This window comes from Dromaius novaehollandiae, chromosome 4 (assembly GCF_036370855.1).
Source record: "Dromaius novaehollandiae isolate bDroNov1 chromosome 4, bDroNov1.hap1, whole genome shotgun sequence".
Lineage (NCBI taxonomy): Eukaryota > Metazoa > Chordata > Aves > Casuariiformes > Dromaiidae > Dromaius > Dromaius novaehollandiae.
Window position 1 is genome coordinate 80,562,333 of NC_088101.1, and position 22,116 is coordinate 80,584,448.

At 37.4% G+C, this 22,116-nt stretch overlaps 1 protein-coding gene across 6 annotated transcripts in view; it reads left to right on the top strand.

Annotated features, from left to right (window-relative positions):
- Window positions 1-22,116, top strand: part of CTBP1 (C-terminal binding protein 1) — a 248,841-nt gene that overhangs the window by 41,759 nt on the left and 184,966 nt on the right. For all 6 annotated transcript variants that reach the window (XM_026112673.2, XM_026112675.2, XM_026112676.2 and 3 more), the window contains exon 2: window positions 14,481-14,641. In XM_026112673.2, the coding sequence (XP_025968458.1) occupies window positions 14,584-14,641 (58 nt within the window). In that variant the 5' untranslated portion in view covers window positions 14,481-14,583. The remainder of the gene's footprint in view (window positions 1-14,480; window positions 14,642-22,116) is intronic.

Genomic DNA, 22,116 nt, shown 5'->3' on the forward strand with positions numbered 1-22,116 from the left:
TTGGCCATGCATTTTCTAATTTTTTTGCTGATGGGATTGTATAATGTTTTAAAGGGAAAGACTAGTTCAAAATTAAGATCCTTAATTAACAAGTAGAGAACTGACCAAATGCCAGCAACAACTGAATCACTAATATTTTAGGCCATCTGCTGTAAAATTGTCAGATAACTCAGAATTCAACATTTTACTCCTTTTATTTAGATAATTTCGATCTCGATTTTCATGTAGAGAAGCTAACAATCTCAATCCAGCTTTGCAGTTATGTCAGATAAAACAAAAGCACATATACTTTAGGTCTATTTTAAGACCTGATTTTTCAGAGCACAGCTTTTTCTTTGTTTTTGAGCTGTAATATAATTGCTAATATACTAGTCTTGGAATGTTGAACTCCTAATTTTATTTATTCAAGCAAAAGGCACTTACATTTTCAAAGCTAATTATATATAGAAAGAACTGTTCTTCAATTATATTAAAACTATTCAGCAAAAGGTTACCAAGGTCTTTATCTTTTGTGGGCAGTCTTTGAAGTACTTCTAGATAAATAATACCAGCAGGTAGAACAGGGCTAACATTTACCTATTGTTGATAGGAATCAGTGTATTGCTTCCCATGTTTTTCCATATAACACAATTTTCATAACTATTTAGTCTGATTATGGTTTTGTCTGGTTTAAAATTCTTATATGTATAATTAAAATGTCGAGATTGCATTGATCACATTAATCACATTTATTAAATGTAGAGATCTGCTTATCACCAGACCATAAGATGTACATCTACACTGTTGGTTCTTTACATATGAAAGTCCTACAGTCATGTCATAAACATCCATTTGCTTTTTGGCTTAAGTCTACTTGCTCTAAGAGGTCTTTAAAAACAAAGCCGTATATTTTATTGGCTACTTGCTTTATTTCTTGTCTCGGTGAAAAATAGTAATTGAACCAAATGCAGATGAAGTTGTGCTCAGGTGCAGGAAAAGTGGCAGAGGCAAGTGAGCAGTTATACTGAAAAATGGATTTGCAACAAAAAGCTTCACAATGTTAATTTATGATTGTGGGTTTTATGAAATTATTATTTTATAAAATTGCATTAAGTAGTGCTAAAATCGTATTCAACAGTTTTGCAATCTAAATCCAGTAGAAAACAGTAGCACAATCCATTCTTTACTTCTGACTTTTTCCATGCCAGAGCTGGAGGTGCATTAGTTTGCAGCAGCTCAGCTAACTCGAAAACAAAATTTTAGCTGAAGATGGTTGTAAACCTGTTGTTTGGTGTTTAAAGCTAAAGATACTGCATAGCTACCTGCCTCTTAACTGCAGCAAATGGGACAGTGAGAAAGTTAGCAAGGCAAACTGCCCAATGTTCCTGTATAAAACACCTATGAAAATGTACCAGGCCTCTCTGACAGAAGGTGAGAAGAAAATTCGAGTTTTTCATGGCATAACTCTTGACGTTTTGGAGCTTCTTGGCAGTTGTGTGGCATTGCTTCCAGCAGGTAGGAGCAGAATATTTCAGTGGCAGACTTTGAGGGTTAAGCCTGTCTTCTGGTGTTTTTATGTTTTATTTCAAATTATTTTTTTCAGTCTGGAGATCTCTTTAGAGGATGTTTTGGCATCACTGCAGCTCGAATCGTACTCCAAACTGATACGGTTTGCTAAAGCTGCTGCAACCTGCCTTCAGCCGTGGGTTCCTGTTACAGTGCTCTTCACCTGTGGCCTGGTGTCTGCTGACCTTGTATGTATTTATTAGTTGCCCCGATTACTTTGGCCCAAGTGTCAGTTCATGCACGGGGGATTTAGACAGGTGAGATATTTTTTTGTGAAGCAATTGCTGATATTCTTCCCCCAGTAAAATGTGTCAGTGCTTCATGAGATGTGGAACATTTTTTTGGAGGCAGAGAGTAACTTTTTCCTTCTTTGTGCAGAGCGTGACAGTCAACTATTGTACCAACTCGACAGGAAAATATCTTGTTTGCTAGTATAAGTGCAGCACTAACATTTCCTAGTCTGTCTTTAGTAGGAGCCCTGGGATTATCTCCCTGGAAGTCTCCGTTGTCTAGTATTTGGTTTTAGAAAAGCTGCTTAACTTGGGTAGAGAAAACAGTACTGACCCTTGAAGCACTTTGTCCCTGGTAAGCTTATCCCGTGAGCATCAATAAATTGCTTCCACTGCTCTGTTTTATGAGGGCAGGAGAATATTGTCAGGCTATTTAGGTTCTAATACCGGCTTTTGAACCAGTTTGTAGTGATCTGACAGAGATGCTCATGTGGGGGCAGGGGAAGGAGGTGTTCCCGTACCCCTTTGGAAAACCTGGCAAGCGTTTCACCGGGAAGCACTGTGGCGAGGATGCGGGATGCATGTGGAAATGTACCTTCCAGCTCCTGTAAACTTTTTTTCTTCCAGCTTTTTGTCTCCCCACTGTAGTAATGTAAATAGGTTTGAACATACTGTTACTGTCTCCTGTCTAGGGACAGTTACAAGAGCAAGTTGATTGAATGACCTTGGCTGCATGGGGAGAGTACAGAGATTGACAGGCTGAAATAAGAATTAGATGGAGAAAGGTGATCTTAGGCTTCTCTAGTCATCAGCTTTTTTCTGTGTGATGTTTTGGTATAATTTTCATAAAAATTTTTAAAATACAAAACATAGCATTAGCCCTTTATGGTTTTTGGAGCTATGTGATCAGTAAAACACAATCACCTACTTTGAGCATTTTAGACCTAATTTAGTCAATAAAGTGTTAACTCCCACCAACGATTTCACAAATAACAGGGCTTCTCTTTAACTTTTCACTGCCATTTATACCATTAAAAATAGTTATAGTTGTAATGGCCTGTTAGCACTTCACAGGTAGAAGTGCAGACCTACCTGATAGGAGTTAAATCTTTGAGATGTTGCATAGAAAAGGATGAAGACAGGTCTTAAGTGTCTGTGTCAGTATATAACTTTTAAGTGTGTCTTGGATTGGTGAAGTATTTTACCACCGGTTTGAGTTAATGCTCTCTTCTAGTAGCATATGTCTTCTCTTCCTGAGTTGATGACTTCTGAGGACATCTTGCGAAACGTTGTGCAATGATGTAACCAAAAACTTTCCTGTAGAAAGATTTTTACTGCAGCACAGCAAACTTTTTTGAGTTGAAACATGGCCATCAATGTTACCTCAAAAGCATCCCTTTGATTTTTTTTTTTTCCAATTTGTGTATGTGTGTGTACACACACATTTTTTTGAAGTCAAAAGCGATTATGCTGGTAGATTTGCTGCTGGATAAGCCTCATGCAGGGTCATAATGCTGAGGTCAAGCAAAGTGGTTGCAAGTCCAAGGATTCTCACACAAAATAGGCAAGAAATAACTTTTTTCCTTTTTCAATTACTTTAGTTTTGATGAGTTCATTAATTTCTTAATTAACGAGTGACATTAATTTATTTCCTCCTTTACAAATACTCAAACTGCTTTTTAAGTGACTTGTCATAGTAACCTTTACTACAAGGCAAGCGAAAGCATGTAGAGATAATTGGCAGTAATTGCCTACGAGGACTATGTTGGAACTGAAGCAGGGAAAATAAATATGAGATACTGGCGTTCCACAACTATGAGAGCAGATTCCAAGACTTTTTTTTTTCTTTTGCATGATCCCTGCAGATCTTCTGACTTTGACTGTCAAAACAACCTTTGAGTAATGTTTTTGGAGCAATGTTTTTTCAGTGGAGTTTTAAGGTGACTGTTCCAACCTATAACACCCTGAGTGAATAACTGAAGGATGATGTTATTCACTACCATGATTTTTTCTCAGTTGTTACCAGGAATTAAGTTAGTTATTGTAAGGACAGCTCATCTCAAGATTTGTGGCTCCATCTAAGGAATTCCTGGATAGCAGAAGTGTCGTGAATAGCTTGGACTACTGATGATCACAAGTAGCACAGTGATTCTTTTGTGGAGGAAGTATGGTATTTTTCCTCTTGAACCCCCTATTGTACAACTCTACTTTTTCTCCAGGTATTCTGATTCCAGCCAACTATCATTCATTTCACATTACTGGAGAAGCTCATAGTACATCAGAAATGAATGGGAAGTTCATCTAATTTAAGTAATTTTTTTGTCCATCTCTGTTAGAAGTGGCATTGTGGCAGATTGTAGCTTGGAGAAAGCATAAAGGACTACTGACTGCCCTGCTGACAGGTTGTGAATGGATGTCTCTTCTCGTTCTCAGTGCCAGTTTGGTGTTCTCATAGTCGGTAAATGCCATGCGTCTCTCAGACGAGAGCAATACACTGAAATGGTTAAAGACTGAGGGAGCATGCTGAATGTATAGCGGGGACAGTATGCTACCACTACACCTCTTCTAAAAGTAGTCCTACAAAGAATAATTCTTGCTTCAGTTAGTCATCTGCCTGTTAACACTCTGGTTGAAAGGTTTGATGGGAACTAACTGCTTGCATGGTGCACGTGATGTGCAGTGCAACTTCTCTCTTCTCTCATCCTGGGCTTTAATGCAGAATGGAGAAACTCTTTTCTTGAGGAAACCCAAAATGTAGTGTCCATATCTAGCTTTCAGTCTCTTTACATCATTTCTAAACTCTCTTCACTTGGTTTGTGAGAGAATATTAAGTTTTGGGTTTTGGCTCTACTCTCAAAATGTTAAATTTTCTGACCTCAAGATAGTTCAGAGCTTTTGGATATGTCAACAACTCACCCCTTCAGTCATAGGGGCATTCCAATTCATCAAGAGCGGCTAACCTTCAAGTTGCTATGTACTGGAAACATCATATTTTCTGGTGTGCCATAGGACTGAAATAAATTTCCATTAAAGACTGTTAAGGTGTTATCACTTTCCAGACCAGCCACCAATTGTACTTCTTGCTTGAACTTTCTTCTGTAACAAAGAACAAATCATCATTTATGTTCAAATAAGGAAACTAAAAATACCATGCTGAATATATAGCTCTCTTCCCAGATACAGAAGACAAACTGTGTGAAAATCGACAGTTACATCAGAGTAGAGTACTGAGGTACCGTGATGAATGCAGTTGCACTAAACTCTCTTTGGAATAAAATAAAATAGATTGTAGCATTTGGACCTACATACTATACCATGCAGAGTATGAATCCTGGATTCTGACATGGGCATGAAGAACTTTTCTGAGATTCTTAACAACTACCAAATGGCTGCCATGCGTGAAGACATCATCATCTGTTTGTCTTGTTCTGCAAATTTCAAAATTCTTTTACAATAAAGATTTTGCAGTTTTGCACTCAAGCAAATCCTGAAGCCCAAGCAAGCTGGGCTGCTTCTAAAATATTTTATGACATTTTAGAGCTCAATGGAGAGATAAATAATGATTACTAAAATCTTTTTTCTCTCCAGTATGTCATTAGGTAATATCCTTTCTGCCTCAAGAGAGACTTTATCTCCCCACTGTGTGTGAACAGAAGATGGGAAAATGTATTTTAAAACCTATTCTTCCTGTATCTCTCTGGAAAGAAGAATTCCCAGAATTCCATAGTGAAGCAGCGTCTAGCAACTCCAGTTATCTCCTCTTCTGCCTTCCCAATATAAATGAATAAAGAAATAAGCAGATTACCTTAAATGCTGAATATAGACAAAACATAATTAATCAATTTGGAAAATGAAAAGCTAGTCTTGGTTACCATATATTAGTATCGTGTGCAATTGTCTGTCAGCCTCTGATGCATGAGAAGCTATTCAGTTGTACTTTTAATTTTGTTTCCCCCAACTTAATTGAGTTAAAGGATGCAAAACTGTAGCCACTAGCATTAATCTTCTACACAAGCAATTCCTGTAATTGCGATGGCTATTGCTTACAGAATTTAGCAAGGTGTGAAAATGCCCTATATTGTTGTGATTGAGATGGGAGTGTAGCTGGCTGGAAACTTCTTAATGAAATGTCATATCAGGAGACTTAGATTGACACCAAATGTGTGGAAAAGAATTAGCAATTAAACAATATCACCAGTAGAGTATGAAAGTTTTGATCACAGGAGGACAGTCAGTGATACCGTTTAGGCTAGAATAGCGGTAGCTGCCCAATGATGAGGGAGGTCCAGTGGAAACTAATCTAATAATTACACTTTTACGTAGTTCTGGAGAATTAAATATTTTTTTTTCCTGTTTTGCCAAGTAGGTATTCTAATAGGGTCTTTCTTTATAGCTACAATTTAAAGCAATACCTTTGATAGGTGGAAATCAATTTTGATCTAGATAATGTAATGCTATTCTGTGGATCTGCTTTATAGGACTGTAAGTAAAGGTGCAAAGTTTGAAGAAGATAGTGTAAGTTAAAACATGAAGGGTACAACTTTTAAAGTAAAAGTGGAACTTGTCCTCTGTCTGGTCTCCTATTTTGCCTCAACAAGTTTGCAGTCAAGTTTTTAGTGCTTAGTAAGGAGGGAGAGCATGGTCATGGAAAATGTCTTATTTTTTTCAGTAACTGAGGAAAAATGATAACATATGCAGTAGTTATTTGGTTATCAAATTAAACTTCCAATTTTTAAGTCTGTGTAATCTAGTTAAAGTATTATGAGATAAGTTGATACTCATCTTTAAAGCTGCCTTACATAAAGAGCTTCAGGGGTACCTAATATTGTGCTGTAGTACTGCACGTTTATTGAAAATACAAGATGTTAGCTTTTTGGCTTAGAAAAAATTGTTTTCTAAGGTTTGTAGACAGTATAGAAAAGCCTACTGCTACAATACTGATACTGTTCATGGTACGTTGTTGCCACCAGTCAGCAGTATGGGTGAACTCAAAATGTGGCCTATACTATGGCAGAATTGCGTTTACCTAATGCAAATAAAGTTATTTCACTAAGAATTTTTCACTGTAGTTTATAAAATTTCACTAATTTTACTTATTGGGTATAAAGCCAGTTTGGAGTAACATTTAAGTATTGCACAAAGGCTTACTTCACTGTTCAAGTGGAAAGAAGAGTATTCCATCTCAAAAACTATTTTCAGTTTTTCCCATTGCTTATATGCTTTCTCGCAGGTACGCGTGCACGCATGGACGTCTGTGTGTCCATGGGGGCAGAGGGGGTGGCAGGGGAACCAAAACAGGTCCTCACACTTCTCTAACTTCTGCTAACCTTAACTAACTTCACTGATGGCTTTAGGCATGATTTCTTACCCATTTTCAGAATGTAGCTCCTTTCTTTTTCTACTCTATTCCTTTTCCACTGAGTAAGCAAGTCTTTTTTAATCGGTATTGTTTTAAAGCACAGTCCCTTGGATATTCATGGGATTCTTCTGCTAGTGGGAGAACCTGTGGCAGAAAAGTCAGTTTAATGTATGCACCATATACACAGTGCATGTGCGGGACAGTTTGTGTCCAGTATGTGCATATATGGGTTTGTGTCTTTCTTGGAGAAAAGAATTAAGGGGCAATAAATCAATGAAAGGTTAAAACTAATCTTTTCTCCCTGCTGCTTCCCATCCTTTCTAGTAAAGCAGAATCATAAACATGCACCAGTAATTGTTTCCTTTCATAGCAAATTCATTAAGTGAGACATTAGCCTTTTTCTTGTCATAAGCTGTGACTAATTCCTTTCATCCTGTTACGCTTTCCCAGGTACATTAAAATATTAAATACAATATTTAATTTGGAGTTTTGTTCAAATCATGGAAATTTAATGTTTGAAATTATTTCCTATGGAGGAAGTTCAGTTTTGCTGCCGTTGTCCTTCAGAATTGCTAGGATTTTATTTAGTTCGTTTATGCCGTTCCCGCTTGCCCCTCTCCGCCAGCTCCCCAGAAGGGAGGGAATCTTTCAGCTCTTCCGCCTGCTCAGAAAAAATTGAGTGGAGATTGATCTCTTTCAGTGTAATTTGCTTTCACTTCACACTTCAAAAAATACAGAAGTGATTAACACTGATCTAACAACCCACTTATTTGACATTTGTTAATGGTTTTCATCTGGGAGTTTTAAAGTATTTTGTAAAAACATTAGGAGTCACAGTATCGCTGCGTGCTGGGATGTGCCTGTACCTTGCTTTGGAAGCAAACCCAGCAGTGACTGAAATGAAGAACGCGCAGACGAGGTAGGATATCTCAGGTCTGAGAGGAAGAGGCAAGGCAGGGACTCGAGATAAGAGTGAATCGTGTTGTTGGAGTATGAGAAAGTTCACATCCGCCTTGGAATTTTAATTTCTTTCAAATCTATTTAGCAGTGAGGTTAAGGCTTCTTGCAATGCCGTTTCTTCTGCGGAAGCTAGTTCTGAATATCTGAAATAAGGTTTTTAGAAACACTGATTGATGAGAGGCATATTTGGAATATTGCTTAAGTACCAATGAATAATTTTTTTTACAACTTTCAAGACATCTTTTCATTTTTTACTTCGTATGTAGGTGTCTGAGGCAAGTAGCCTTTTATAATTTTCTTATGAGTGTTTGGGCTTCTAAATAAAGTTTTGTTCATGGTCTAGAAATCTGAGACAGCAGAGATACTTCCCATCTGTTTGTAGTCATACACATCTGCAGAGATACATTTTCAGTAGTGAGTGATTTTTGGCTTGTGGACAGACCTGTAATTGAGAGAGAATGCTACTAGGGAAAAAAGCTTTGGAAATAAAACCTTATGGTGATGATAAATATCTCATAAAAAGCTTATAATGGCAGAATTATGATCACAACCTCTTCCATGTTTTCACCATATTCCTGAGCAAAAAAGCCGTTTAACATTTTAGGCTATAAAAATAAGTGCTTATGATTATCAAATAGTACACTGCCTTTTGGAAGATGTTTTCTTTTGTTCTAAAGTCATTTGATTGCAAATGTAGAATAATACAAAAAAAATTATATGTTCACCACATTAAAAAAAATAGTGAATGAGAGGCCTGAAACCTGTAAGCTTTGTTTTTAATGGGATGCTGACAAAGTGTGTTCTTGGCCTTCTTTTGAACACTTTTATCAATGGGGAGAAAAAAAACCTTTACTGATTAACAAAGTAAGAATTCCTGATCCAGTAAAAAGAAGGGGAAAAAAAACCTGGTGGTAGTGCTGCAGAGCAATCAAGGTTGCTTTGATAAGTTGTGCTCTGTCAAGTTGTCTTTTTAAATTTTAGGTCATAAATACAGAATCAGAGACTACCAGCCAGGCAAGCTGGAGAAGTCCATCTAAGAAACGGTGTCTTTGTTTGCACTAAGGATGAGTAACCAGCTGAACCGAGCCTCTCAGTGCTAAGTCTTTTGGTCTTAGGTCTGGTCCTAGAACATGCAGAGAGGACTATTACGGAGTGTGATAACAGTTCTTCTGTGCTGGACACCGATGTAACTGCTGTTGCAAGGTTTTGTCTTGTTCTTGGGCCTGCAGACTGGTAATGTGGTGACCTGCTGTTGAATTTAGGGATGCAAAGAAGGCTTGACACAATTCAGGGTCATAAATAGGACTTTTGGGGAGAATATCAAGGAGCTTGGTCTCTTCCTTAAATAGAAGATCAAGGGATGACTTGGTGATAGCCAAGAAGTCCCTACGTAGAGAACGTAATGGGCTTCTTCCATCTGCCAGACAAAGCTGTAAGAAAATCTGATAACTGGAAGTTAAAGCTAAACTGGCAAGCAAAAGTGATCAGTAATAAAAGTAATTTACTATAGGAACAGTTTACCATGTACTGTGGTGGAGTCTACATCACTGAAAATTTTTTAATCACAGTAATTTTCCAGATGTCTTATGATCCATATTAAAGAGCGACTGTCAGTTTGATTCCAGCTGTGTCTTTTAGGCATAACAGTGCTAACTTATTTCATCTTTGGCTGTTACTCTGCATGTCCCTGTGAGTTGTGGACCTCAGTTTTTGGATCTATCCATTTTGGCAGCATCTCTGCGCTGCCTAAGAATGTAAGGTGTGCCCGTGTTGTACCGGAATGGGCTGCATGTCCCCGTATCTGGTTCCTGTCTCCAACAGTGGCCACTAGCAGGTGCTTAAGGAAAGTGTCACATTTGCTCTGCTCTTGCTCTTTCTGAAGTATCCCCCTTCATGGCAACTGCTGGATGCTGAGCTAAACAGATGTTTTGGACAGCATAGTGTAGCATGGCAGTTGCCATGTATGAGAAGAAAGCAAGCATGCACTGGTATCTTCTTGCTTTTGGCATTTGTTTGCTTCTGGATTTCTGATCTGGATTTGCATTTTGGCCAGCATTATCAATGGCCACTGATGGCTTTCATCTTCCATAAATTTGTCCAATTCCTTTTAAAAACCACTTGTAGTTTTGGCATCTGCAGTACCTGTGACACCAAATTTCACAATTTAATTACATACTCTGTGAAAAAGCTTCCTGTTCTGTTTAAGATGCTGTCTTACTGAATTATTGAGTTGAAACACAGTGCAGATTTTATACGCATTTGTCATATGCCACATAGTGTCCTTTTCAAGCTGGGGAGTACTAGTGCATTTGCTTTTTTCCTCTTAAGCAAGCTATTCCATACTTATTGCATGTCCTGACGCTTTTTTTGGTTTTCCTCCATCTTTTTTGAAATGCATTTAGGTAATGATTTAGGTAAAGCCATTATAATGTTTTGGTTTTTTGATCCTCTCTTGATAGTGTCTGACATTCTTTTTGACTCTCACTTCAGAAATCTTTTGGCTTTTGTGATTAGTTTATTGATCTTGGAAGCTTCCTATACAGCTTCTCTTAGACTGTACTGACATCTAATGGTAAGGCAAAGTGGCTTAACCATATGTAATGGCAAGCCAAATTATTTGACAGGCCAAAATATATATTTTCTTCTTCATTCAGTATTAATTTTTATAAGACAAGATGGAGTTACTTCCATTTTTTTCATACCAAGTTGGTATGGGTTGTCTTGGAAATGCGTTGTAATTTTTGAAGTCGTCAAAAACTAATGGTAATGGAATACGGAATATGAACTCCCATATAGTATTTTTTTACAATATTTTATTTTATACCTGTTGAAAGTCGACAGTAGAAATAAAAAATTTGCAATACCTTTGTGTAGTTTCAAGCCAAGCAGCATATATTAGACAAATGAAAATTGAGGTTCCCAAAGGTAACATGAAGCTTCATGACCTCATGTGTTAATGATCTACCAGTCTGTGGTGTGAACTTTTTATGCTTTGGGTTTTCTTATTCTTCATCATCTTACTTGGGTGGCCTTTCATGTAAAGGAAGGTGGTAACAACAAGGCAGAGGTAGCAATTGGTATTTTGTCTTTTCTAGTTGCGTAGGTAAAAGTCTATGCCCAGAAGAGCTGATACTCTAAATCTTTTAGTGAGTGGCCTATCTAATCAGTGGTTTTGTATGATATAGTTTAGAATTTCTCTGACAGGCGTAGGCTCTCACTACCTGTTCAAATTTAGTGCAAATGTGATCTGTTTTGCATAAAGTTCTCCCATTAGACTGATGTGGAGGAAATGGTCCTCCACTACTATGCTGCAACCTTTCATTTTTGTTGGGCTTTCTGTCCTAGTCATCTGGAGTTTGTCTCATAGGTAGAGATATGTATATAATGTTATAATTTTAGATTATGTATATAATTACATAATTAGCCTACTGATTTGTTTTTTCTTATTTATTTGTTAGCATTTGCTTCCTTTTCATCCTCTTTCTCTAGAGAAAAGACCATGAGCTTTGAATGGACCTTTCTTTGAAATCTTCTTACTCACAGCTTATGTTTATCCTTTACTCTGTTACCAGTGTTACCTCTTTTGAAAACTGAATTCAAAATTGCTTTCTTAATTATCTTTCCTATTTTAGCATGTAGGATTTGGGCACTGCTGTATAAAAATTTTGAATGGAGATCTCCTTTCTTTTCTTTTTTTCCCAAAGTCTTAGCGTAAACCTCTGCTCAATGAAGAGCTAAATGTGCTAGATCGCAATATCCAGAGCCAGGTCTTACTAAAAAACAATTTCAAAACTAGAATCACCTGTTAAAATTAAATAAAAAACTCTTAATATTCTCTTCCAACAACATATATTTTAATCTAAAAATTGTACTGCTCAAAAGGGTTCTGTATGTTGACGGTATCTCAAATGGCTTTGTAGCAAACACTTGACATACAGTAAGCAGTGTATTTCCTTAAATCATTTAGATCCTCACTTTCTCTTAAAATATTGAACTACAGAAGTCTACTCTTAAATACTGTTTGGTGTTTTGTGTTCCGATTCGTAATTCGTTAGGCAGTGTGCTTGTATTTTTAGTGAATTTCTCAAATACAATTATTCATGTTGTAGTTTAGTAATTGCAGTAACTAATGCTACCATAATTATAAGGCTTTTGTTTTGCTGGGAAATGCTTCCCATATCATCATCTTCTCTTTGTGTTAGAACATAAAGTATAATAAAACTGTATGTGGGTTAAAATTAGAACTATGTTAACATGTGTTAATTTAATTTTTGCTTAGAAATGTTTTCTGAAACTTATGACAACTTGCTGTGAATAAAAACAAATGAGTCAATATTTTAAAGAATGTTTAAAAGAAAAAAAGGCTTGATTTATATGGGGTTTTTTTGAAGCTACTGTAGACAGAAAACATCTGGTGACACTTGCAGTGGTAGGTCGATAGTTACAGATGGTCTGGTTTTTACAGCTGTCATCTAGCTTGGTACGTAGAGTGACTATAGGGGAAAAATCTTTTGCTGAATGGATAAATAAAGCAGAGTGCAAGGAGGACAGCAGGCATATATGTTTCTACAACATGGGGCGTTAAATAAGCTGTAAAACCTTAAACCAAGACTGGCAATTTAAACATTTGGTATATTCTAGTTTCTGTTTCTTATCCTCTAGATTTTTGCATGTGACTATCGAAGAACTAGATTATAAAACAGAAGTGACAAGAGAATAAACACAAGTTTAGGATTGATCCTACATGCAGGTTGGGGTGTTGGGTTAAAGAAAGCTAGCTACGGCTAGCATTTAAGGTTTGAAAATGTATCTTAGATTTGGTGTAGTGCTTGCGTGATCTTGTAGCAGGGCCACATCCATTATTGAAGAATATTGTATATTGAAGCAATAATCAATGTTGGGAAATCTAATTGAAAATTTGGAAAATGGCAGCGTTCTTTTATTTATTTATTTTTAAAGGGGAGAAATGGGCTTCATTCTTCATCTTTTTTTTCTTCTGTTTATGGTGGAGTGTTGCATTAAGTTGGAAGCAGGTGTTGTTCAAAACCGTGTAAGAATCTCGAATTTGAGGATGAAGAAAAAGGGGTGGAAGGAAGGTGAACAGGAGGATGAAGTTGAATAAAGTGATAAAGTAAAATCTTGATGACTATTGCACATATCTACATTTTTAAATGAAAATAAACACAGAGAAAGGAGTTTTCAGAAACCCAAACGCGCCAAGTAGTGCTGATAAAGATACCTATTTTAATGCAAATATGTAATTCTTGATATTTCAAGTGTTTTACTTGATCGTTTCCCTCCGCGTACATGAATTTTTGTAAGCTACAAAGAAACAAGCAGATTACTGTGTTCAATCATTTGTAAGGCCATCTAATGCTATCCGCTGATGTTGAAAGCTTTTGGGCAGTAATAAAAAGAAACGGCGAAGCTGATTATTTGCCTTGTTTTAATGTGCACTGTGATTGTAGTATAGTGTTTTGTGAGCTCGGTTCTGAAAGTCTATCAGATATTTAAAGGAGAATAAAAGTGGTGTTCTGATTATGCTTTTTAAAGGCTCTATATATTTAGTTCCCTGATCTATTTGCTCATGTGCATTTCGTACAATCTACTGTGCTGATTAGATTCGCGCAAAGATATTTTTCATCCCTCTCTTCCCATCCCCCCTTCCCACTTGCCAGTGGTTTGGCTGGAAACAGGGACGGCTTGTTGCAATACCCTTACGCTGTCTTGCCCAGCTACATGGTATTTGAAAAGTGCTTAGCTGTATTTGCTGCCAAAGAGCCTGCCTAGTCATGCATAAAGCTGTTTTAAATGCCATTTAGGTGATAGAGATGTTGGCATTCTGTGCTGTCACTGGGAAGCGTTTCCTCTGTTATCTGCCCCTTGAATTCTTCCCTAAACTTCCCTGTATCGAACTCTGATTTATTTTATTGTTGAAAACTTAAAAGTTAAGAATGAGAGGAGTATTTTGTTGCAAGTGTTATGATGCAAATGTATATACGTAGTATCATTCCAGGTAGTTATATTTCAGGCACCCTATGGGAATCTGTCCTTGTGCCTGAGCGAGGTAAACAAAAATAACTTGCGTGCTTTGGCTGGGGGTTCAAGGAAAGGGGGAAAAAGTATTTGGTAGTCAAAAGGCAGAAAACAGCAGCTGCCTTTAGGAGCATTTCTCATCCGGAGTGTTTTGAGCTGTGCTGGGCACTTTGCATCTTTCCATGTTTTGGGAGGCAGAGGCAGTTTGCTGTGAAACACCAAGTTACCTAGTATGTCTAAGAACTTTGTATGTTTTCTCATTTATTTAAATTATATATAGATCGTCAATTCTGGAATGAAGTGAAGAATCTGTATTTTGAAGTTTACGAGGTTTATCCTTTTGTTCACAGGTGGAAATAAGTTTAGAGAAAAAAGTAGGTATTTCCGAGTTGTGGCTGACGTGAGAAGTCCATCAGCAAACTGTGCGGAGACGTTCTTTGAGCTTCCTCTCGTATGTCTCTAATGGACAAACACAAAGTGAAGCGGCAGCGTCTGGATCGTATATTTGAAGGTTAGATGCTTCAATTTTATTGCATTAATTAACTTCATGGATTAATGATATTTCTAGAGACCGGATTCTTTTTTTGGTCATTATGTTTATTTTTAATTGAGTCGTAATTCCTGTTGAGGTTGTATTAACTGTGCACAAATGCTGGCTTTAGAGGAAAACAGATCGAGACAAATAAAAGCAACTAGTGCTTGAACTCTAATGTACTATTATAAAGTAAGCTTTCAGCTTGGCATTTTACAACATTGTACCTGAACGTTGCAAAAGATTGTGATTTCTTGTAGAATACCAACCATAAGGATCAGAAGGCCAGAATGCTCTCTAGGATCTGCCTCTAAGCTTCACTTACTTCATATAGATTTGTTTAAGACACTGTGTCTGATCCTAGGAAGGAAATAGAAAACAAAAACCCAGCCAGAAGACCTTAAAACTTCAATGAGTATTAATAAAAATGGCCTGAATTCTAGTGGAAGGGCTGCAATCAGTTGGGTCAGTCATTTTATCTTGAGCCACAAATGATTGTGGTGTTTATTCCTGATACTCTGCATTCATTTTCTTTTTGATTTGGTGTGAAAACAGGGTGAGCGATAAGGTGTACTGTTTTTAAAATATGCATGAATGATTAGGGCTGTATGAATTTTTGTATTAAAAAGTTACCTACTCCTTAAAAGGCGAGATTTGTAGGGGAATAGATAACTTCTTTACTAGATTAGTTTTGATACAACTGTAAAAAGCATACAGGCTTTTGGGCACATGGTCTTTTCATCGCGTCTAATACTGAAGTAAAAAACTCCAGTTGAAACATTTGCTCCAAGGCCTTAGTTTTTAGATTTTTTTCTAGCAATTGTGTTAGTGTGAGAAGTTCCTGGCAGCTTATTTTTGTCCCATTTTTTTCCCCTCTGTATGTGCCAGTAGTGTTAGTGTAACCATATAATGAGATAGTCGAGAAAATGATTTGCATTAAAAATGAACCTTTTTGTTGGATTGTTTTCCATTTGGGTACATTCCTCAGTCCAGGTCACTGTTCAGCTGACAAAAAGCTGCATTGAAGTTCAGGAGGGGGGAACAAGAGACGCAGGGACAGTTTACCCTGGCATTGCCAGAGAAAGACATTCATCAACGTATCAAAGGAGGCAGTTTCACATTTGCTTTAGATGATTAATCCAACCGTAAGTCTCTACTAAAAAGTGGCCAAGCCCTCCCTCGCTCCCCCGCTTGCCTGATCCCAACCGTTCCTTTCTGTCACTCCTGGATCCGTTGGACAAGTGGTTGGTTGAATCAGCTCACTGAAGACTAATCCCTGCACAAAAATCGGGGGGATGTGCTGCTGAGGATGAGGAAGGAAGGATGCCTCTCTTTCCAGGCAGCTCTGCAATAGCATCAGCTGGAAATGACCTAGCGGTGGGCTGTTGCTGTAAAGCATGGTCCCACTCTCTCTCTCCTTGGCCTCAGGGTTTAGGTCTTAGGTCCTCGTTGTAGGGTCTCTGTCTATCCTCTTAATAAAAAATGTGGGATATTATCTTGATGAAGCTGTAAATTTTTTATTCTGCTTTTTTTGCTGTTAGTGAGCAGAACTGGTGACTGTAGGGGGTCAGGGCTGAGGAAGAAGCTGGAGGAACCTGGCCCTTGGGGTGGCATTGAGCAGCTGGAGGATCTGCTCAGCCTGCTTTGAGGAGTCTCAGCTGCGTTTTAGGCTTATATTGATCGACTGGATGGTTTGAAAAAAGTAGTTGGCGATGGTGCGGGAAGGAATGGCAGCAGGGACGGGGTGACAGGCCATTAGTCCCTGTGGCTGTTCAAGGCTTCCCCCAGGCTGCGTGTTGGCATTTAGTGACGCTGTTTCTTCAGCTCCTTTTCTCTGGCTTGTTTTTCCCACCCCTGCGCTGTTCACTCCATCTCAGTGGTCAGATCTGTTTGTGCAGCCATGCAGCGCAGGGGATTGATCCAGATGAAAAATAATGACGGCGCGGGGAGGGGGGGCGTTAAACCCACCTCAGCTTCCTAATTCAGCATGTGCTAATCAAATAGCTGTGCTGGAAACACAGGGTGGGCAGCCTGGGTAAGGAGATGAGAGGAAAGGGGGTGAAAAAATGGTTATGAAAAAACAGTTAAAGTTTTTTTTTTTTTCTTTATGGTTACAGAAATCCAATTTCTTTTTAAAATGTCAAGCTGTATTCTGTTTTTGAGTGTCTCTGCTCAAATTTCCAAATGCTCTTTGAGGTTGGTAAACATATCTCTGGCTGCTGTTTCTAAATCACTGTCCTTGCCACTTTGTAATGTATGCAATGGGACAAGACCAGGGAGGGTGGCTTGTTTTGAAAAGGCTTTTCTCTACATATGGTCCTGTTCAGGTTTAGAAATTAAATATGCAGAATTGGTCTCTGATGTATGTACCTTCCATAATACAACCTAAATGTTATATATTTTGAAATATGAATAATGTTTTACAAAGCTCAGGAAATTTAAGGAGACATATAGCTATAAAAGCTGGTGCATCTTCTCTGTCAATTTTTTTGTTCATCAGTTCCTGTATAGCTTTCTTCTCTCAACCTTTTGCCTCAAAAGAGAATTATTTTTAATATGCTTTTTCATTTTATTGCAAGTTCTGCTTGAACAGGTTACAATGATTTACTACTTATTGCTGTTATATATATGTATTTATTTTCTCATACTTTGGTTAGCATGCAAACTTGTGATGCGCAGACATTATTACATTACTATATCCATAAAGAGATGCTAGCGTCATGCTGGTTGTGACACACAGTATTTCATTAATCTTTATTGTTTGAGGCGGGGGCATGATGCTGAGCTGAGACTCAGTTTCCGAAAACGCAATACCGTGGGTGGGATTCTCGAAGCGAAGCGTTCACGGCTGTGAACACGTGCACTGAGCTGCACGCGGCTTTCTCTGCGGCGCTGACGGATTGCCCCGAACGCTCCTGCAACCTAGGTAACTGCCCATGAAAAATGTTGTTTGAGTTGAACCGCTTTCCCGTGGCTTTAGGCAATTTGCACACTTGTGTATAGTAACTAATCATGTAAATTAAGCAACAAATCGAACAGGCGTCACTGGGTTTACTATTATCTTGTGAGTTAATGATGGTATGGCAATAGTACTACTAAATTTCAGTTAACACTCAATGGGGAAAAAAATCGGATTCTTTTACTGTGGGAGCAATTAGTTCACTTTTAATGAAGCTGAGTAATTGTATCTCTTAGGTACCTCTGATTCCCTTCAGTGAGTTCTTAAATATGAAATTGAATATTTGCTTTTAGTCCTGAAGCTGTTTTCAAGTATATATTCCTGCACATTTCAATAGTCTGCCATGTTCTTGCGCGTATCATCTCAAAAGGGTAGTATTAAAAACATGCTTTGTCATCGCAGTTTATACAGTTTTATTAATTGACGTGTAAACAACAAAAGTTGATGACCGTGCCTTGAAAAAGCCAGATGTTAAATCCTGGTGTTTAACTTCTACCAGTAGCTGAGAATTATACCTAGGTGTAAAGACATGATTCTACGCCGCCTGAGATGCTTATGTTTAAATTTACTTTGCAATTTATAAAATAACATTAGAATTTTTCCCTCAAAGATGAATAGTATCAAGGCATGTGAAAGATTAATTAGTTACTGATTATATTGTTCTTTGTCCCCCTCTCCGGTGAAGCTGGTGATTGCAAAGCATAATTATAGTAGTATACATTTGGCAGAACAGTTGGAAGTGTCACAGTGCAAAAAATAAAATGTGTTCATTTTCTGGGTAATTTGAAAAATTCTAAATGTTTTTGGCATTTATAAAAGTCGTTAGCTCTAATTAAGGTATTATTTTACTTTATATTGTAACAAAACTGTAAACAATGCTGTATATTTGCTTATACTCTACGCATCTTTAATTTAGTGTGTGTATGTTATACTGACCGTTCCTTGGAAGTTACCTTGGGGGTGTCTGACCTGACAAGCTATGTTGAATTTGCTGGGAGTTGATAGATGAAATAGGAAGGCAATAGAAGGTGGCTGTGGCGTGAAGAAACGTATGCTTTCTCTGAATTTTCTGTGAATGGGCGTGATGAACGAGCACAGAGTGGATTTTCTCTAAATACATTTTTAATATGTATAGTGCTCAGCCAGCCACTGCTCCTAGTTGGTTTGCGAGCTTTAGCAAACTCTCTTTGCTCCTGCCCTGTTTACAGGGTCAACACAGATACCAGTGGAACTGGGAGAAGGAGAAAAAGGATTTCTCCTTATATTTTTTTCTCATTTGTTTACACAGATATTAGTGATTAAACAACTACAACTCGATACTGGAAATGTAACTGCAAAATTGTGAAAGTGAATTTATTCATTTTGGTGATTGCTTGAAACCAAAGACTGCTTTCAAGAACCTTTTCTATATGACATTTGTAGAAAAGACTGTGGGATACCTAAGTTCAGCAAGTCTGTGAAGATGCTACCTGCTCCCAGACAGAGGTTATCTGTTTTCCTGCCTCTGTCTTTGAGGAAGAGAAAAGCATCCTCGCGCACATCAGAGCCTTCTCAGTACTCATTGCAAGCCCTTTGCCTCTTCGCGAAGCGTTGGCATACACTCAAGGGTTACTCTTTATGCACGGGTTGCCTCTTGCTTTTTACAGCTGCCCAAAGAAAACTTGAAAATATATTTTAGCTATTTTAACAGGGCTGCTTTATTACCTAAGCAAAGAGGAAGAGTTGATCAGGATCGTAAATTAGAAAAGAAAATGGGATGAGTTTCTGAAATCTCAGATAAAAATCTCTCATCTTTTGCTGTTATGAAGGACAATCTTTCTTTGGGAAAGTCTGATTGCTGGCAAATAGCCAAGCGTTAGGCTCCTTGAAGGACAGTAAAAGTGCACGATAAAGGAACAGTTTCTTTTCAAGGGTACCATCTAGACTTCCCTTGCCTATAAGAAAGACCAAGGGTTATCTGTGTTCATAAAGCATCTTTCTCTGCTTGTGGTGCTACACAGCATTATGTTTCATGGGAAGAATCTTAACTTTATAGTCGATATGGCACATCAGTGGGTCCAGGAGGAATGCAAAGAAAAAAGCAGGTATGAATTGGATTTTCTTGTTTCCAAAATCACAAAGAAATCTTGAAGTATAGAGTGACTTAAAGTTTAAAAAACACATTCTCCTTGCTGATTTTCCTGCGCATTTAATACCCTAGCACCTCCTTAACAAGTGAAAAATATTTTCAAGTGTTATTTCTTGACCACTGATGGAGCCTGACTTGCAGAAACTGTGATTTGACCCATTGCAGTTGTGAAATTAGGCAGTTAAGGCAAGTTTTCTGTGCATTAGAGAGATGGCATATTTTGGCAATGCTCGAGTTTTCCCTGTATTTAAAAAATGAGTTTTACTGAGGTGGGGTATGTAGTACATAGTCTGATCGGTAAATAAAAGGAAGGAGGAATAAATGTTTCAGGGTGGTGTAAGTACTTTTAGCTCCTTCTTACTTGTGGCAATTGCAGATGTTAAGTTATTTGAAAAACTAGCTGTCAGTTTTCTTAACTGGCCTCCAAATTTGAAGATGTTGGTAGCTGTCTTATTTGCTGCATATATCAGAGAAATACACTGAGTAATAAAATGTGCAATTTGTAAATCACATAGTACTATATACGGTTGTTTATGCATACCGGGTATTGGTACTAGACATGCTAAATACGCCTTGTGTTTCTTGCAGAGAGAATAATGGAGCATTTAGTCATTTGGTGCCTTTTTGGCAGCCTTCAGGAAAAGGCTTATTGAAGGATTAGGGCAGCAGAGGGAGCTAAAAGATTCCTAATATTTTATTGTTTGTTGTTTCCTAAGTGAAAGTTGCTCCTTCATAAAGTACTAATTACCCTTCACAAAACTGTGCTTTTCTAACCTTAAGTGCTTTTAGCAACTAAATAAGGATTTTGAACTGGACAAAATTCCTTTTCTCCCTAGCAATCTAGTGTAAATTAGATTGGGAATCAGGTAGTAAAAGCTAGCAAAATTTCTTTCTGCAGGAGTAGCCATCAAATTTTTCAACTGTAACTAATGAAGGTGTTTGAGCAAGCAGAGTTTTCTAGGAATAACCCAAGCAGAATATTCTGCGAAAATCCCAAGTTATTTTCAGACATAAGTGACTTAAAGTAAAAATGTGTATGTTCTTGCGTTGCACCCCTTTAAGGGTTTTCTTGAAGAATTCTGCACTGTTTTTCTGTTTCATCTGTGAGAACTTTGAAAATATTTTTATGAACTTGAAATACAGAGAGTTAGGGTAAAATATTTAATCTGCAATATAGTTGTCTTCAAAGAACAGGGAGTATGTTGAAAGTAATAAACTAAGATAAGCTGACCTTGCAATAACAAAATGAAAATGATGCTACTACAAGTAGCCTTATAACAAGATAGTTTATCGCTTAGTACAATTAAGTTCTCTTTTTGAATGTTTAGGGTATTTTATACCCCCAATGCAAAAACATCCTTTATCTCATTACAGCTATAGTTGAAATGCTTATGGATGGGCTCACATTTGATTATTTATTTTATTCTTAATATTCAGTACTTGAGTTTCACAGAGCAAGGTGTTTTGGGCATTCTTTTGGGTTGCTGCTGTAACCTGATTTTGTAATTTGAATCTTCATTATGTGCTACCTAAACTGCTTTTGAATTTGCATATACTTAAGCTGCTGCAATGTTACAAATGTATTACTAGTGGCAATGCAAGCTGTATGAAAAGAAAATCAGATTAAAATTCATTTTGCCCTAAATGATGCTGAACCAGTAGCTGCTTAATGAAAAGCATTTTTAACAATAAAACCATAAAAAAAAAAAAAAACCCTGCAGAGAAAACGTCAATGAACATGTTTAGTTTTGCTCAAATGTTCAGGCCACTGATTTAAGTTATGAATGATTTAAAGAAAAGTGTGTGTTTATGGTGCCCAGCATTACCTACCTTATCTGCATGATTATATTTTTGTTAGTATACTGAAATAAGAAATATTGCTAGCTTGTGACAGATAACAGGCTGCTGTGATAAAACCAAAATAGAGTTGTTTAATGTTAGTGTCAAAACCAGTGTTGTTTAAATACAGTAAACATAATATAGCTTGAAACTTTTAACTAGGTTTATAGGGCTGTAATGATTTTTTTTTCCCAATATCCTATATATTTGAATCAGAATCGAATGCTTAATTACATTGAAATCTGAAAACAAAGATCTGGGTAAACGCAGGGAAGTTTTGTTTCTCATGTAAATCGCTATGTTTCAGGTGAGGGAGCCTTGGCAACCTAAAGTCAGACACCTCTACAGGATTTTAGGCTAACAAATGATAATTGAAAATTCCTTTACAGAGCATAACAGTGTAGCCCAATGATGCTAGCTGCAAAGAACAAACCCTGAGGGTTTTTAGAAGGCATTTCTGCTCTTTTTCTTCTTCGTCTTCCTTCCCTTAGGAAAGAGATTGAAGCAAGCGAGTAATTAAGGAGCCAG